Below are 18517 nucleotides of genomic sequence, written 5' to 3' on the forward strand. Positions count from 1 at the left end.
GCACACGCCCTCAAGGTCAATGTCACCAATGCCCCTTCCCCAGGCCCACCACGCACCCTCTCCACTGGCATTTGTGGAGAACTGAGTTTGAGCGTCCGTTTCAGTTTAGGTTAACCTTAACCTTCTGAGAAGTCTCCACTTGCAGCACTTGGTCATAGAAAACTCTGGGGCAATCTTGGGCTTTCCAGGTGTGTCCCTGCTTGCTGCCACAGCCGCACAGCCTGGAGGACAGAAGCTTCCTCAAGCTGCTCCCCCTGGGGGTGGACCCTGCCTGTTGGCGGCCGGTGCTGTAGATCAGCCTATTCCCTCCGGTGTCGTGCTCAGAGCTCCCTCATTAGGCCTAAATTTACCTCCGTCCTACACAAACACGCCTTAGCTCATTTTTATTGTTGTAAATTATTTATGCGGGAAATGTTGAATCTTGAAGCTGAGGTGTGAGGAAAATTAATCCCATGTTACTTTTATCTTTCTGCACTTTACTCTGCTGCCTTGACTTATTGGGCTATGGCTAGAGAGCGCAGAGCACTGGCATTTTAAAGCATCATTAGTGTTGACGCTGCCTTCTTGTTTGGATAGGACCCTGACTTCCCTCTTGGTCGCCTAAGGGAAAGCCAATGGGCTGAGGAGAAAGGATTCCGGGACCCTGTGGCTCTGCTGACCACCTGATACTAAGCCCCTCAATGTTCGCACCCGTAAAATGGGAATAACACCCCTTACCCAACCACCTCCTAGGTTTGGTGTGAGCATCCACTGAGATGAAGCACAAGAAAGCTTTTGGAGAATTATTGCAAAGTGCCCTACAAAACACCAAACCAAATCCAACTCACTGCCATCGAGTCAATTCTGACTCACAGCGAACACAGACGACAAGGTAGAACTGATCCTGTGGGTTTCTAAGATGAACTCTACTGGAGTTCGTAAAGAAACCTCCTCTTTCTCTCTCCATGTGGCTGGTGGTTTAGAACTTTAGACTATGTGGTTAACAACCCAACACATAACCATCACACCACCAGGGCCAGGGAAGCTTGGTAGTGTGTTTTGTGTGGAGGCCAGGTTTTGGAAGCGGATGTTGGGTGAGACGTGTCAAGGTTGGAACTAGGGGTTGTTGCCAGGAGGCCTGGGTGACTCAGTCCATACCACCTCTTGACAGACGTGTTACTGTCTATTTTAAATGCCCTGCTCCCTTCTCCGCCTCCTGCTCCTCACTGGCTCCCATTAATGGCCTCTTCTCCCCCTGGCAGGGACCTGGCCTGTGACCCTGGGCGGGTGCAAGCTCCATGGTGCCATCCCTTCTGGCCGAAGGCTCCATACAGTCCGGGAAAACATGGAGTGCGAGTTAATAAATGGCCTTTTGTTAGGAAGGTCAATTGAAGTGACGGTAGAGATGCTGTTAAAAGTAATTTGCAGTCAGAAAATATGTAATTCAGGGCAAGCTTCTTTGAGTGATTGCCTCTGCCATGGATATCTTGGGCGTTTCTCATTAAAAGCTTCCTTAGCTGGTGCCGCTTCCTCGGCGGTGGAGCCCAGCCGCAGCCCGAGCCACGCGGAGCCATTTGTCTATATTTCACAAAGGCTGCCTTGATCCCCAGGGTACAGCTACTGGTGCGGGCGGAGGTGGGGGGTGGGGGTGGGGGAGAAGCCTGCATCTGGGATGCTCTGTGCTAATGCTCTGTATGCCAGGCCTCATCCAGCAGGCTGGGGTCCGAGCAGGCCCAGGCCCAGGCTGCTGGCTCCTTTGTCTGCGGCGGCTGGGAGGCAGCCTGCAGCCATCTTGACGAGTGCTGCTGGGCTGCTCTCTCTGCTGCATTCTGGGAACAGCATCGCTCCTCGGCGAGTGCATTTCCCAGACCGCAATTGATATCAGTATGCTTCAGAGCAAAAGAGGAGCGCTGAGGATATTGTGACCCGAGGACATGAATCTATCAGCAAATAAAATCTCACTTATTCCAATGCTTTCTCCTCCTCTCTTCCCTCTCCTTCTTTCTGAGAAGGGTAGAGGCAGTGCTATCTTGATGGGGGGGGGGGGGAACCCCACCTCACATGTTCTTTATTAAATACACAGCATGATATTTTAGCACTGGCAACATTGGTACATTCTGTTAATGAGTTGCTAATTGCAAAGCATTTCGGTAACCAACAGCAGATACTGATATTTTGCAAATGGCAGCAATTACCAAAGACGGGATTTTTTTCAAGTGAAGATGCTTTTTGATCAGGGCTTGCTTTCGATTGGGTGGAGGTAGATGATTTAATTAGAAGCCTCCTTCTTTGGGGGCCGTGCACACATACTCATGCAGTAAATATGTACACACTGCCTACTGTGTACAGAAAGCACCAAGCCCCGAATTTGATGGAGACAACCTGGACATGAGCTATGAAAACAGGAAACGATGCCTTGGTGCAGCCAGGTAGCCTGCTTGCTGCCCTGGCCTCCCAGTAGCTTATGTGCAGTAGAATTAAGTAATGCAAAATGTTGAGCTTTTGTTTTAAACAGAAGCCCATGGTGCTGCTGGTGCCAGGCGCTTCCTGGCTTCGGTCGGAGATTGGCTTCTGTGTTTGGACTAATCTGTTCCTGGAGCTCGCTCTGGGTTCCAGGAGACGGTGACTACTACGTGGGTGACAAGCACACAGTGTTGTGATTGTTCCCACTTAGGAGGTTACCATCATTTCTTAATGGCCTCTGCCTTTTCTGATCATCTACTGAGCAGTGAGGCTATTCCTCTTGCCCGCCTGGTTAGGCAGGCTATTTGGTTTGCTTTCGAAGCCGTAACCAGCCTGGAGAGCCCTGGCAGACCTAAAGCCAGTGGAATTTAATTGCTGTGGAAGAGGGTAGAATTTAACTTGCTCTTTCTCCCAGCTTGTCCCTTTCAAAGTGCTTGAAGATCATTTACATAAGGTGTTGCCTTTTTTATTTGCTTTCTGGTACCTTGCCACTCCGGCTGCCCGGACCCAGCGCTCCCTATATTCTGCCTGTCTCCTCTAGTTGCATCAAGAGGCAGTCAGCGGCAGAATAATAATTCCGCCCCCTCCCTTTTTTCTCCCCAAGTGCCCAGCAAGAATTATGGTCATTGTTAGTGTTTAGCTTTGAGTAAATGCCCACATGACCTGGGGGGTTAAACACACAAAAGGATCTGCCAGGCCTGTAGGAACTGGTTTCCAAGCACGTTTCTGACCAAGTTCTACTGGGGCCCCCGTGCATTCTGAACCTTGGTGGTGGCATCTGCCGTGCGTTTAGTGCCTCCTGCGTGCCAGAAACAGCTTCAGGCCCTTCAGTTACATGGTCTCGCTCAGGCCTTAAAACAGCTCCTCGAGGGTCTCAGGATCTCAGCCTCTTTTTGTAGATGGAAGAATCGAGGCTCCAAGAGGTGCAATCACTTGTTCAGTCACTAGCTAGTGTCGCCGAGCCTGGATTTGAACATCCTGCCCACGCCTCCATATGTGACTACCAAGATCCTTCTCTTTTGCCAAGTTTCCGCCTGCTGAGTAGTCTAACCTTGGTCTTGGTGGAGGCTGTGCAGTTGGAGGGCTGCGCCTCCACCAAGAGGGAATGCGAGGGAAAGAAACGGAGGGGTTGGTAGAATTAGTCCTGGCTGGCTTATCCTCAGAGAAACTGCTGGTAACTGTCAGAAATCAGGCAGTTGGATTGTAAAGTGGAGAGCGGCTAGCTCAGGGTTTGAGTCAGCGTCACCGGGGACCGGCCCACAGTAGCTACGTTCATCCATCCAGTTTTCACAGCTAACTTCGGAAAAGCAGGGGCCAGAGGTGGTTTGAATGCTAGGTCCCAGGAAAGGGTTGGCCCCTTCACCTAGACCAGGACATAGCCCAGGACATTGCCCCCAAGATTCTGGTTCTGTTTGACATTTTGCTTTGCTCCCTTTCAACGCTGAATGTGAACGCTGTGCTTTCTTTTTCCTTCTCTGAACCAGGACCAGTCCACCATGCCTGAAGTCAAGGACCTTTCTGAAGCCTTGCCAGAAACATCAATGGACCCCATCACGGGAGTGGGGGTGGTGGCTTCTAGGAACAGAGCCCCGACAGGCTATGACGTAGTAAGTCAAGATCCTAGTTTGTACTTCTTAAATTTACCTCCTGTTTTCAAGACATTCTTAACCTTGGGTATGAGGTGTGGCTGCAGCGGTTAGGTGCCTCATGTGGATCCCCATTCGTGGCGACCCCACAGGACTGAGTGGAATGGCCCCCTAGGGCTTTCTAGGGATGTGATCCTGATGGGATGGATCTCCAGGTCTCTCCCGGGAGCTGCTGGATGGGCTTGGCCCACCAACCTTGCAGTGGACAACTGGGCACTTGACATTGTGCCCCAGGGCACCAGGGAAGGAAAGCATCCCCACGGAGGGCTGGCTGTGTCCTGCTTTGGGAGTCCGAAGACCTCATGGAGTGGCAGGCTGTCTGGACTGCCCTCTGGCCTTGCCCGTGGCTATGTTACTTGACCCCGACCAGTGGTCATTCTCATCTTCTGGAAAAGTAAGGCTTGGGTGCATTGATCCCGAAGCGACTTATTTCGGACACTTTGTGAACAGGATCCAAGAGTCTGTGAAAGCCCTACACGTAGCGTGATCTCCACTTTTGCTGACAAAGAGCCCCAAGCCTTCCAAATGTTAAGCAGTAGAGCACTAATCAATCCTCGCGAGTGGTGAAGCAGGCCCCTGGGCTCTGGCCGGCCCCACCCGGCAGGTGGGCAGAGCTCTGCCCCTGCTTTCCTGAGCAGCAGACCTCAGGGGTGGTGTTCTGCAGCACTGGCAGTTATTCTGCTATGGCAATAGCTAAATTCTGCTTTGGGTGGGGCTTGAAAAATACAGTGTAGCTTTCCCACTGCCCCCAAGTCCACTTTGGATCTTAGTGACCCTGTAGGACAGAGTAGAGCCAGTCCTTGCAGTTTCCCAGACTGGAAATCTTTGTGGGAGCAAATGACCCTATCGTTGCCCTCTCCCGAGGAGCAGCTGTGGGATTAAACGATGGCCCGCGATGGGGCCAGGACTCCTTGGGGCCATTCACAGTGACTATTAATTGTCACATATTCGGAGACACTGAAGTTCTCGTTTTCTCGCTGGCAGCGTTTTCCTCTCCGCACTCACTGTGTTCCAACTGTGCACCTGCCCCGTGACCAGAAAGCTCTGCTTCTAGGGACGGGAGGGAAGCCCTGGGCAGGGTTCCCTAACCTTGGCCTCTGGACACCGTGGACCAGATATCTCTTTGTTGTGGGGGCTGCCCCGTGCTCTGTAGGAGAGTTAGCCGGGATCCTGGCCTCTGCTAGATGCCTGTAGCGTCGCCCCCCTAGCTGTGACAGCCAAACGTCTCCAAACACTGTCAGAGTCCCGGGGGGGAGCAGGCTGTGGGAGAAGCCACCACTCCCGCCGCCCCCCGCCGCCCGTGTAGCGGCCGATGTAGATGGGCTCACTCATTTTGGGGTGCGGTGTGGGCGAAGAAAAGCCGGTTAAAATGTTCCCCATCGCTTTCCTCGCTGTTTGAAAGCTTATAAGCAGTTTTAAGCGTGAAAGACCGGGGGAATCTTTGCTGACAAAGATTTGAGTCTTACCTGCTGCTTGACTTCAAAGCACTGTTTGAACTTATCACTTTCCATAAAATAGAATCATTAGGAATGGCTTCGTGCCATAAAACTCTTGGGGAAGCTAATAAAAATGTTCCTGATTTGAGAAGCCAAAGTGTCTTTTGATGAATTAGAGATGAAGTAGCAAGTCGTGAATCGTGGCTGGGAGCGCATGCCGAGTGGGAGGGCGGGCTGGGCCATCTCGCTCTTCCTCTCTCTTTCAGGAGGGCTCCCGCCAGCAGCTGAACCCCAGGGCATGCTGCTCGGTGCCCTCTCGAGGGGCTCTGGTGTGGAGCGGTGGCTCTCATGTTCTGTGTGTACCTCGGGGTCATGCGGCATGCTCGGCGAGGGGGCGGTAGGTGGCCTTTGAGAGTCTGGCTTTCCTGAAAGTCGCACTAAGTGTGACAGGGGCAGAATCTATCCCTATCATTTTCTCCGAACATCGCGCTCAGGGCAGGAGAGCAGAGTGTCAAATGAGTAAAATTAATAAGCACATTCCATGATTATGCCGCACCATGCCTGATCATGAAAGGTGAGCAGGGCACGGGGCCAGCCTGGCAATTACCCAGCCTCTGGGAGGCCAGAGCCGAGTGTCCAAGCTCCCTCTAAAAGCCCTTTCAGGCAAAGTGGTGGGAGTTCTTCTTTACCCTGACCTTTGTACGCTTCTCAGAGAAGCATCTTGTTCCATAGGGCTCTGATCCCAAGTTCAAGGGGAATAGGCTGGGGTGAGGCGGGGGTGGGGGGGGTGAGGACAGACACTCTCCGTTTCTTTCATCTGGGGTGGTGCATGAAGGCCACATTCCGCCTGAATATACAAGGCGCTTTATGGTGACCAGGCGGTGAGAGCAATGTGTAGACAAGGGCTCAGCTGGATGAGGACGCCCAGCTGCGGGGGTCTGGCGAGACCCCTGCGTGTGGCATCCACTGTAGAATTGATCCCTCTCTGTGCCGCAAGGACTTGAAGCCCTGCTCTCTCCCAGCCCAGCGAGCTCAGCCCCAGCCAGCTGCTGACCCCAGGTCGCACAACTGTTGCTCAGTGAACATAGGCCCCGCCGCTGTTAGAAACAGCAAGATGCCCAATGTTCTTCCCTAAAAATCGCACTTGATTACTTGCCTTCTCTTCAGGTCAGGGGAAGCTTCTTAGGCAAAACCCAAGTAAACTCACTGCCATCAAGCCAATTCCAATTCATAGCGACCCTCTAGGACAGGGTGGAACTGCCCCTCTGAGTTTCCCAGACTATAGCTCTTTGTGGGAGTAGGAAGCCCCTCTTTCTCCCACCGAGAGGCTGACGGTTTCTAGTGGCTGATCTTGTGGTTAGCAGCCCAGTGCGTAACCACCGTGCGAGCAGGGCTCCTGCCGGCTAAGAGGCAGGCGAGGGGTTATTTATGAAATATCTCTATTTATTGTCTCTATTTCTATTATTTTCTCTTAAACAACCCTCCCCCCACTTCCTATTGGTCGTGGGGGTGATTGGCAGAGGTTGGGATGGATCACAAGCGCCCTAGAAATGATGCCACGTGCCTGGCTTGGCGGCTCTGCCGCAGTGGACTGGCACGGTTGAAGGCCATGCTCGCTACTTGATCACATACGTGTGATCAGTTTTCAAAGAATCGAATGCTACAAGAAACACTTTATGCTAAAGCTCCCCCATCCCTAATTTAATCTTTGATTTTGGAGTCACCTGGGACTTGACAGATCTAAGGTTCGTCAAATTGGACCATGTAAATCACCATTGTTGGATGAATATCTCTGTATTTCCAGTGAATGGCTTTTACCCTACATTCACTTACCTTCCTAAACAAGCATTTATAATTCACTAACCAAACCCACAACTACATTTTTTAGATGACTCTTTCCAAGAAAGAATATGATTTTCCTTGATAATGTGTATATATCTCCAGACTTCAACTGGGAAAAGAAAGTGAAAATAAGCGTACGCACCACTTGGTCTTGATTTTAAACTGAGTATTTCTTCAGCCTTTTGATTTTGAGCACCTATTAGGTGCCAGCATAAGAAAGGCCAGGTTTTCCACTCCTGAAAAAAGTTACAGTCCCATAAATCCATAGGGACAGTTCGACACTGTCCTACCGTGTTTCCCCCAAAATAAGACAGTGTCTTATATTAATTTTTGCTCCCAAAGATGCGCTAGGTCTTATTTTCAGGGGATATCTTATTTTTCCATGAAAAAGAATATGGTACACCTTTATTGTTTATTGTTTTATTAAAAGAGACCTCGCACTTCCTTTCTGCTCCGGCTGCGCTGCAGCCAACAGTGAGCTGCGTGGTGGCACCCACTGCTACGGTCCAGAGTACAGAGTTACGGTAGCTGGGGGAGGCTTATTTTGGGGGAGGTCTTATTTTCAGGGGATGTCTTACTTTCGGGAAAACAGGGTATCAGGTCGCTATGAGTCAGAATCAACTTGATGGCAGTGAGTTTGGTCTTCTTGGTTTACTAGGTGCCAGCTGGGCTCTGGTGTTACAGTGGTAAACCCAAACCTATATAGTCCCTGCCTTTAGGAAGCTTACAATGACGAGAGGAGAGAGGAAGAAAGATCTTCAAATGATCGCACAGATGGTTTAACATAAAAGGGTGGTCTGAAGGGAAGTCCTTACCGATCACTTATCTTCAGCCTCTGGCCACCTTGACTGCTCACTCCCTGATTTTGACAGAGTCCCTTCTTGAAGTTGTTCCCTTCCTGCCTAACCCACCCAGCCAAGTGTCTGCCCTCCACATTGTTCTAGGCATCCCCCAGGGCAGTTCCTTACGTGGACTCAGGGTGATTCTGCTCCGGCCTTGTTCCCCTCATGATGCCCGCCCCCCAGGTTGTTCTTGTTGGTGCCATCCCTGAGCCCTCCACTTGGGTCATGTAGCTCCCTTCCTCCCCGGGCAGCTGCTGCTCCCATCTTTGGCCTACCTTTAGTCGTCCTGGAGTCCTGGGGGCATAGTGGTTACATGTTAGGCTGCTAACCATAAGATCGGTAGTTCAAGACCACCATCCAGCTTCTCGGGAGAGGGACAGGGCTTTCTACTCTCATAAGAGCGCTTAGTGGGGGTCCAGGAGGGGAGCTTGGAGGGCAATGGGGAGCTCATAGTGAGGATGAGAAGGAAGAAAATGTTCTAGAACTGATTGTGGCGATGATTACTCAACTCTTTTTAATACGACTGAACTATGGACATGTGCGACATGTGAATTACATCTCAGTGGAACAATTTTTTAAAATCATAGTCTCGGAAACTCACAGGAGCAGGTCTACCCTGCTCCATAGGGTCACGATGAGTCATTGACTCGATGACCTTGAGTTTGGTCTTTAATCCAGCAACCCAGAAGGGCCCGAGGGCTGTTACACCTTAGAGTCCAGGACAAATAGAACCAGCCTCAGAGAAGGAGATTCCTTTTTTTCTCTTTCCTCACTCCAACCTAAGACCGCCCCCATTTCCTTCCTGAGAAACCCCACCCTGCACACAAGAGCCCTTTTGGCTCTGTGACCTGAACAGACAGCGACTGGTTCCACAGTTTAGGTGAGGTGCTCCTGAGACTCAGCAGGCCTCCGAATCATGGCTGGAGCCTGTCGACACACCGGTTGCTGGGTCCCACCCCCAGTGTTTTAGGGGCGGGGTCTGGGATGGGCCCCATGATGTGCAAGTCTAACCAATCCCAGGCGGCAGTCCCTCAGTGGAGCCATTCTTGGTCTGAGTGTGTGCTGATGCCAAGTATGTGGAAATGCAACCAGAGGAAGCCAGTGACGTCAGGCATTTGCATTTTTTGGTCCACTGCGTGCTTATCCAGAGATGAGAAACCCAAGTCTTGGTCACCAAAAAAAAAAGAAAAATCTACTCCAGGAATGGCCGTGCCAGCTTGTCCACTTGTTTTTCAGTCTCTCCTGGGGTGGAGTCATTTGGAATGTGGATGCGTGTGTTTATTTGTGTGCATGTGTGCTGTTGATACCTTTCCCTTTGTAGGGAAGTTTCCGATTTTGGGGAGAACGTGCAAGCTTCCCACATCTCTTCTTTCCCCTACACAGTTTCTCCTATTGGTAACATCTTGCACTGATGCGGCATGTAGTTTACACCTGAAGATCCAAAATTGATACCTGATGATTAACCCTCCAGTCCACGAGGGTTCACGATACTGTACAGGTCTGTGGGTTTTGATAGATGTAGAATATCATGTATGATCATAATAGAATCATACAGAACCGTTTCATTGCCTGAAAGTGCCCTAGGAGCCCTGGTGGCCTCGTGGGTTGCATGTTGGGCTACTAAGTGCAAGGGCAACAGTTTGAAGCCACCAGCTGCCCTGGGGGAGAAGGAGGCGGCTCTCTTCTCCGGTAAAGAGTCGCACGGGGACCGTTCTGCTCTGTGCTCTGGGGCTGCGGGGAGTTGGAATCGTCTCGATGGCAGTTTTTGGTGGGAGCGTGCTCTGTGCTCCACGCAGTCGTCCCCCCCTTGCCTTCTCAACCCCTGGCACCCACTGACCTTGGGACTGCCTTTATAACTATTATGAAGTTGGAATCATACAGCATGTCGCTATTCAGACTGGCTTCTTTCACTTGGTAGCATGCACTTCTCGCTCCTCTGTGTCTTTTTGCCCTTTGATAGCTCATTTCCCTTTATTGCTGAATAGCTAGCTCTCCATTGTATGGCTGTAATCCAAACATATTTGTCCATTCATCTGTTTGAGGGCATCTTGCTTGTTTCTAATGTTTGGCAAGTATTAATAAAGCTGCTGTATATGTTTGCGTGCAGGGTTTTGAATGGGCTTAAGTTTTCAGTTCGTTTGGGTAAATAGCTAGGAGCATTATTGCTGGATCATATCTTTAGCTTTAAATTCAAGTGTTGTGTGTCTGAATACCATTTTTAAATGGGATGCACTGTTCACACTCTCTTGTAGCTGTTTTACTCTTTTTACATCGTGGCTATCATTCTCTATCAATATGTATACTACATCTTATCCTTTTAATGCAAACTGTTTTATTATCTGACTGTACAAAAATTTGGCCAACAGCCCATCTTGACGGACAGTTAGGTTGTTTCTATTCTTTTTTTTCTTACTCTAAACACTACCCTTTTACAATAGTCCACCATTTCTTAGCAGATTGTCCTCTTAGCTCCACTGAAGAATTTTATAGGCTGGAATTGCTGGGTCAAGAGTATTCATATTTTAAATATGATAGATATTACCAAATTGCCTTCCAGAAAGGTTGTGACATTTTGTCAGTTTATATTTCCACTGACAGTGTGATTAGAAGGGGTTTTAGGGGAGGTTTGACTTGATTGAGCTTCCCTTTCCCCTGAGCTTTGAGCTTGATTTTACCTCCCATCTTCCTGTCTCACTGCTTCTTCACAGTTGGGCATGTTTATAAAAGCGAATGCCTGGTTGAAAATATGCGCACTTGTTTCAGCAGCAGGCACGGGTCTTACCCTCAAGACGTTTCCCATCTCTTATAACCAAGTGCAGACCCCAAGCCCACTTTGGTTTGGCATACTTAATTTCATTGTACCTAGAACGCTTTTTCTAGCTTCACTGAAACTCTTGTTTTCTCATTTTTGGAATAAGCAGGAACTTCGTACCTTCATGCCTTTGAACCTGCTTTCCCTGTGCTTCCAGAATGCTTGCCTGCCCATGTATACACACACACACACACACACACACACACACACACACTGTTAAACTTTTACTCATCCATCTAAATCCAGGTCAAACATCTTATAATTGAAAATGTTCATGAGTGTGTATGTATTCACATTTGGGTTTCACAAATGTTTATTGGCCATCTAGTGCTTCATAGGGCACTGGGAATCTGGCATTCTGGAAAAGTCAGTTCTGTAAGGTGAAAGGTGAGAGGTGAGGATGGAATTGCGGGTGGGGAAGGCATAAGGTCAGCATGCCATAATGAGGAATCTGGCTACTATCCTAGGGGCATCGGAGCCATTAGTTTTTCCTCCCATCTGAGATGTATTTACTTATTTTCTGCTCTATCTTAAAAAAGCAAACTTGTTATGGACATACACATCAAAGCATATACTAGTTCAACAATTTCTACATATACAATACAGTGACATTGATTAAAGTCTTCAAATTGTGCAACTGTTGTGGCCCTCCTCTTCCAGTTTGTTTCTTCTCTATTGACACAGACTTATGTGTCCCTGTATCTGGTCTAATCTTCTGAATAGCTGTTAACAGTTTGATCCCATTGAGTAAGTTCTTTTACGAGCACAGTGGCCAGAAAGACAGTCTTTACTAGTTAAGCTAGACTGTTGCTTGGTTTAAAGAAGGCTTTGGGGGATACTTTCGGTTTATGGTTTCAGGGTTAAAGATTATCCCAGGGCAGTAGTTTCAGGGGTTCATCCAGGCTCAATGGCTGCCATTAAGAGAGGCAGAGGTTCCGATTCAGGTTTGTGTTGTTAAAAGACCGCCGTGCAATGAGGAGACTCCTGGAGAGGACAGACATGAGCAGGTAGATGCGTTTGAAGGCCCTGCAGTCGTGCAGGGAGAGAGGCCAGCAGCCCCAGCCAGGGCATTGGCAGTGGAAAGGGAAAGACGTGATGGCATCTGAGGGACATGGAAGAATTAGATAGGACAGCAGAGGTGAGCGGAAGCAAGGATCAGGGCTTTGCAAGGGTATCTTGCTGGACAGCTGGGGCGATGTTGATGCTCTTTTGTGAGGTTGGAACTTAGACAACCAGGCCGGCTTGGTCATGGGAGGAAAGTGATTGGTTCCCCTTGGGACACATTGAGTTTGATGTGTATGGGTGGTGTCTAGATAGAGGGGTCAAGACAGGCCAGAAGGTCTAGGTGTTGCTAAATGATGGGGCTTTCAAATGGGAAAATTGCATTAAAAGACAATGGATGTTTTCCCTGAACTTTTCGAAGTTCATAGGAGGAGTAATGGGCGTAACAGATCATCTAAAGAAAGGCTGGGGAACCAGAAGATACAGCGTTTGGTCATGCCAGACTCCACGTCAGAACATCAGAATCCTGTGGAGTCTCACTGGTGAAGGGCTGGGGTGAAAGGGAAGCCCTCACCAAAGGACACTGGGGTTGCGCTTCCAGATGCAGGTGGAAGCTGATCAAGAAACTGAGGGAAAAGGAGAATTTCTAGAAGGAGCAGTGGTTTGAACATAGATAATGTTGAGCATTGGTAATGTTCAGAGTTGGCTTAGGGTAAGTAAAATGAGGTTAAAGTTAAGTAAAATAGAAGGTTCCTGTTGCGAACTTAGCGGGCGCAACTTCACGGCGGGTAGGCAGAGAGGAAAACCCCGGCGGTGTTGAAGAATAAGTGGAAAGCGGTGATGAGGGGCTGTGATTGGACACAGCTTTGGGCAGAAGAGAAGCGTTGAGAGAAGGTAGTAGCTAGAAGGTGACCTACGGTCGGGAGCCTCTTTTTCTTGCTTTAAAGGTAAGGCAGTGCAGAACACGTGTAGTTGCTGATGGGGAGGCACTTACCGTGAGGCAGGGCTGAAGAGGCTGGAGCGACAGGGAGTGCCTGCTAAAGCCAGGCCCATCCACGAGAGGACAGAGAAGATGGGATCCAGAGTCCATTGAGATCGAGGTCTAAGAGGTTATATTAGTACCACTCTTGGTCTTGCTTGTTACCAATGTGCTGGGAAGCCAGCTTTGGGTACCATCTCTGACCCCCGAGCGTTGTGTTGGGAGACAACTCCTGGGTGCTTCGTTCTCGACTCACTGCTTCCGACTTTCTTTGTCCTCCTCTCCCTCTTCTCCCATCTCCTCTCCAACACCGCCTTTTGTTTCTGAACCTAGACAGTACAACATTTCTTACAATGTTTCTTGGGATGGCTGTGTACCCGTGAGTCCATTTCAACTCCTCGGGACCCTGTGACAGTGTAGAACTGCTCCATAGAGCAGTGTGATCTTTCTGGGGGATGGGTTGATGGACCATTTCTCTTGTGGAGTGGCTGGTGGTTTTGATCAACCCAAACCCAAACCAAACCATTGCCACTGAGTTCATTCCACCTGAGAGCAGCCCAATGGCACAGAGTAGAACTGCCCCGCACTTTTTCCAAGGCTGTAAATCTTCGCAGAGGCAGCCCGTCTCATCTTGAGAGGAATGGCTGTTGACCTTGAACTGCTGATGTGTCAGTGAACAGTCTAAAGCTTAACCCTGTGTACCACCACCAAACCCACCGCCATCAAGCCCGTGTTGACACACAGTGACCTGATACAGGGTTTCCAAGACTCCGTCTTTACAGAAGCAGACAGCCTCGTCCTCTCTCGGAGTGGCTGGTGGGTTTGGACTGCCAAGACCTGTGGAATTTCATTCTGCCCGAGATGTATTAGGTCTTTTCTGACGGATTGAATACATCAAATGCTTGAACTGTCAAATATGAGGGATTTCAGGGGCTCCTTTGAGCTCCTCTCTGGGCGACTAGACTGGTTACAGGAGGCAGAGGGAGGGATAGATTAAAATCATAAACCTGCAAATGAGGCCTTCCTTTCTAATTACCTAAGTAGAACATGCTACAAAACCCCACCTACTAAATACTGATGAACCTTTAGGTTAGCTACCATGTTTACCTATTACATAAGGGATTCAACAACCAATCCCATCATTGTGAGAGGCAACATGAGAATGCATGTCAGTGCAAAACTGAAAAATCAATCCGACAATGACGACACTGTCTTGTTAAAAGCACATGGTAGATATTCAGTGGAAACTGTGGGGCATCTCCATCAGCTGTTCGGTTTGGTGGTCACTGGCACATGGACCGCCCAAAAGCTGCCGCTGTGGTGGGAGACCGAGAGCAGGGCTAGGAAGAAGAAACCACGCTGGGGCTTCATGGGCCAGGCAAGCGTGAGAGCCACAGCCTCGTGCAGTTGACCCATCCTGAACCCGCTGCCACTGAGCAAATGCAGACACCAGGGCAGCCGCTTGCTCGGCTGAGGGCAGTTCCCTCTGCGTGTGGCTGTGCTATCCAGGGGCTCCTGCGGAAATGAGCACACACCGAGCCCTGTCTTGCAGCTTGGTTTATTTTTGGAGCCAGAGCTTGTTTGGATAAAAGGCACCAGGTGTTCCTCCTTTTTGTTTTGTTAGAAAATACATTCAACTGAGACTTACTGGAAATCGGAAAGTGGTTTTATGACCAGCCCTTAGGCCTTTGTTTCCTGTGGACAGGATTAGCACATATTAGTTAACTCTCCCGTGTCTTCCCTTCCCCAGTCCCCTTTGTCTTGCCAAGTCCTGACCCCGAGGGAGTAGAGCCATGCCTTGGTCGAGCATGCGAGCATGCGAGATCCTCTGCCAAGGAAGTGTGCAAGCAGCAAATGTCAGCTGTCCTTAGCATGATACCATCCCCAATTGTGATGCAGCGTGCCTGGGGGTGCTTCCTGCGGGGCTGGCTTGTATCTGCTATGCCTCCCTTCCCGGCCTTTCATGGGCTTTGAGCTTTGACCCAGGAGTGTGATTCCTCCTAAGAACTACCCCAGAGTTGCTTCGGTGTGCAAGTAGAGTGGACCGGAATGCTGGGGGTCGGTGGGGGGGGACCATGGAGTTCTTGTTCAGTAAAACTTCCCACTCGCAGTTTAGAAAAGCTTCCAACACCAGGGGCCAAAAGACCTGAGGAACTAGATTAATGGAAATAGTTATGTCTTCTTTTCATTGTTCGGTCAATTAAAGCAACATGCACATAACAGACAACCCTTGTAAATTGCACAAGTAAGTGGCATTTCAAGTATTTACCGTGTTGTGCAAACATCCCCTGTCTCTGGGCCAAAGCATGTCAGCACTCGAGAATACCCCATACTCCATAGCTAGTCACTTCCCACTCGCCCCTGCCCCAGCCCCTGTACCCACGAATCTGCTCCGTGTCCCTCTGAATCAGTCTGACTGTTTCATGTAAAAGGAATCCTACAATAGGGGACCTTTCATGTGTAGCCTTTTCCCTTAGCATGATGTTTGCAAGGAGGTGCACCCACGTTGCAGCACGTATCAGTGCCTCATTCCTTTGTATAGCTGAACAGTCTTCCCGTGCTTGACCGCTGCATTCTGTTAATCCAGTTTTGAGTTGATGTTTGTGGGGTCGTTTCCACCTTTGGGCTATTACGAGTGATACTGCTAGAAACATGAATGCCCAGGTTTTTGTGTGGACGTGTTATTTCATTTCTCTTCAGCACTTAGGAATGGAATTGCCGATCATATGGTAATACCATGGGGTTGGGGGTGTTTTTTGTTTTGTTTTGTTTTGTTTTTATAGAACCACGAATTCTTTTGCAAGGCACCAGTATCCATAATGCATACGGGTTTAATTTCTTGTCATCTTCACCTAACTTCTTCTTTTAAAAATTCAAACCTTTATTGCAACTATCTTCTCCCTGTCATTGAGTGAATTCTCCATCAAAGCTGTCCTATAAGTGCTTCTTCGGGTTTCTCAGCCTATGACTGGCTCCCCTTGGAGGTCCCCAAGGTTATCAATTGTTACAAGAGCAGAAAGTCTCCTCCTCCTTTGGGGCTGGTGGGTTTGAACCATTGACCTGCACTTACCAGTCCCATGGAACCCACTGTGCCCGCAGAGTTCTCGTAGCCGTTCCAGTCATTGTGAAGGTTGGCTCATTGTACTCCCCCAGTGAGTATCTGTGCACTGAAGATCTTCTATTTATGTCCTTTGCCCATCTTGAAATTGGGTTTATTTTCTTGTTGGTGAGTGTAACAATTGTTTTTACACTCTGGCTATTGAACCCTTACCAGATAGGTCGCCTTTTCACTTTCTTGTTACTATTCCTTGATGACAAAAGCTTACAATCCAGTTTATTTTTTCCTTTGCTGTTCATGCGTTTGGTACCAAATCTAAGAATCCATTGCCAAATCTGAGTTCATGAAGATTTACCCCAATATTTTCTTCTAAACGCTTTATAGTTTCAGCTCTTGGATGTAGGCTGTTGGTCCATTGAATGTATCCTTGTATATGCAGTGAGAGGCTTCAGCTTCATTCTTTGTGCACGTGGTTACCCTAATTATCCCAGCACACCATTGAAGGGACTACTCATTATCTATTGGATAGCCTTAGCATCCTTTTCAAAAATTACTTGTCCAAAGATATATTTCTCGACTCTCGGTTGTAGTTCATTGTTCTATTGTTATGCCAGTATCTCACTGCTTTGATGATTGTAGCTTTGTAGTAAGTTTTAAACTCAAGAATTTTGAGTCCTCTAACATGTTTTTCTTTTTCAAGGTTGATTTTCTTATTTGAGCCCCATGAGAATTTTTCTTGCAATAGACTGTTGGAAATGGATTACATTGACTTTTTAGATAATTTTGAGTATTGCTGACATTTTAATAAAAATAGCAAAAAATGTGTAACAAAATTTTTTTCAATTCTTGAATATGGGATCTCTTTTTAATCAATCTCTTATTGTACTGTGTACTCTAGGGTTGTTATGAATTATAATCAATTCTACAACAATGTGTTTGGTTTGGGCTTTCCATTCAATTAGGTCTTTCACTACTTTTATTACTGCCTTCTATGTATCTGCCTCTGTAACCTCCATAGTCTAAGTGGAGGTGAAATTTATTCTCGGGTATTTTATTCTTTAGGATGCTATTAGCTGTGAGTTTTTCAGGATTTTACCCCATTGTCTTAAGAATGTTCATTTCTATTTTAGAGTACTGCTTTTATCAGGGGAAATTGTGGAATATTGTCAAAGACTTTTGTTTGTGTCTATTGACGTGACCATGCCATCCCCAGAGTTCTATTAATATGTTCTATTATGTTAATTGAGTTTCTTATGTTAAACTAATCTTGCGTTTCTAGAATAAATCCTTCTTGCTCATAATCCCGCTAAGGTGCTGTTAGAATTGATTTCCTAGTATTTTATTGAGGACTATTAACATTCTTAAATAATATTAGTCTGTGGTTTTCTTGTATTATCTTTTGTCTTGCTTGGCATCAGGGTAATTCTGTTCTCATAAAATATATTCCCTCCTCTTCTATTTTTTAGAAGATTTTGAAGTATTAAGAAGCATTCTCTCGAGAGCAAATGTTTTGAGAATGATGAGGGCAATGAATGTACAAATGTGCTTTACACAATGGATGTATGTATGGATTGTGATAAGAGTTGTATGAGCCCCTAATAAAATGATAAAAAGAAGTATTCGCTCCTCTTCTATTTTTAGAAGAGCTTGAGTAGAATTCATATTGATTCTTTTTTTTTTTTCAATGTTTGGTAGAGTTACCCTGTGAAGTCATATGGTCCTAGAATTTTCTTTTTGATGACTGATTTAATAGCTGTACTTCCTGGAAGTCTATTGATATTTTGTTTTATTTTCTTGTTCACGTTTGGTAATTCATGTGCTTCTAGGAATTTGTCCATTTCATCTAGGTTCTTTAATTTGTTGGTATTGCTGGGACGAATCTTCCCATTTATGAGCTTACTGTGTCTCACCATTTATTTAGTTTTTCTTTACTTTTTTTTTCAGTTTTCAATATATAAACTCTGTACATGTTTAGTAGATTTGAGCATTAGTATATTACTTTGAGTAGTTTAAAATGGAATTATATCTTATATTTTACCACTCACATGTTCATGGCTATTATATAAACATGAATTTTAATAGGCCTTAGTAGGTTAAACTCATTTGTTCTAGGAGTCTTTTTGCTAGATCCCTTGGGACTTCCTATGTAGACAATTGTATCTTCTTCTCCTTCTTCTTGCTTTATTTTACTGGCTAGAACTTCTACCACGTGTTAAATTAGAGTGGTTGGGAAGGACATCGTACCTTATTCCTAACTTTACAGTGAAGATATTAATTCTTGTTTTTTTTGAAATCGTTTTATTAGGGGCTCATACAACTCTTATCACAATCCATACATACATCAGTCGTGTAAAGCACATTTGTACATTCATTGCCTTCATCATTCTCAAAACATTTCCTCTCCCCTTAAGCCCCCGGCATCAGGTCCTCATTTTCCCCCTCCCTCCCTGCTCCCCCT

At 47.4% G+C, this 18517-nt stretch overlaps 1 protein-coding gene across 3 annotated transcripts in view; it reads left to right on the plus strand.

Moving 5' to 3' along the window:
- Nucleotides 1-18517, plus strand: part of MVB12B (multivesicular body subunit 12B) — a 191378-nt gene that overhangs the window by 10591 nt on the left and 162270 nt on the right. For all 3 annotated transcript variants that reach the window (XM_004713305.4, XM_045288598.1, XM_045288597.1), the window contains exon 2: nt 3927-4049. In XM_004713305.4, the coding sequence (XP_004713362.1) occupies nt 3939-4049 (111 nt within the window). In that variant the 5' untranslated portion in view covers nt 3927-3938. The remainder of the gene's footprint in view (nt 1-3926; nt 4050-18517) is intronic.

This window comes from Echinops telfairi, unplaced genomic scaffold (assembly GCF_000313985.2).
Source record: "Echinops telfairi isolate 266 unplaced genomic scaffold, ASM31398v2 ScPeMD7_22;HRSCAF=79, whole genome shotgun sequence".
Classification (NCBI taxonomy): domain Eukaryota; kingdom Metazoa; phylum Chordata; class Mammalia; order Afrosoricida; family Tenrecidae; genus Echinops; species Echinops telfairi.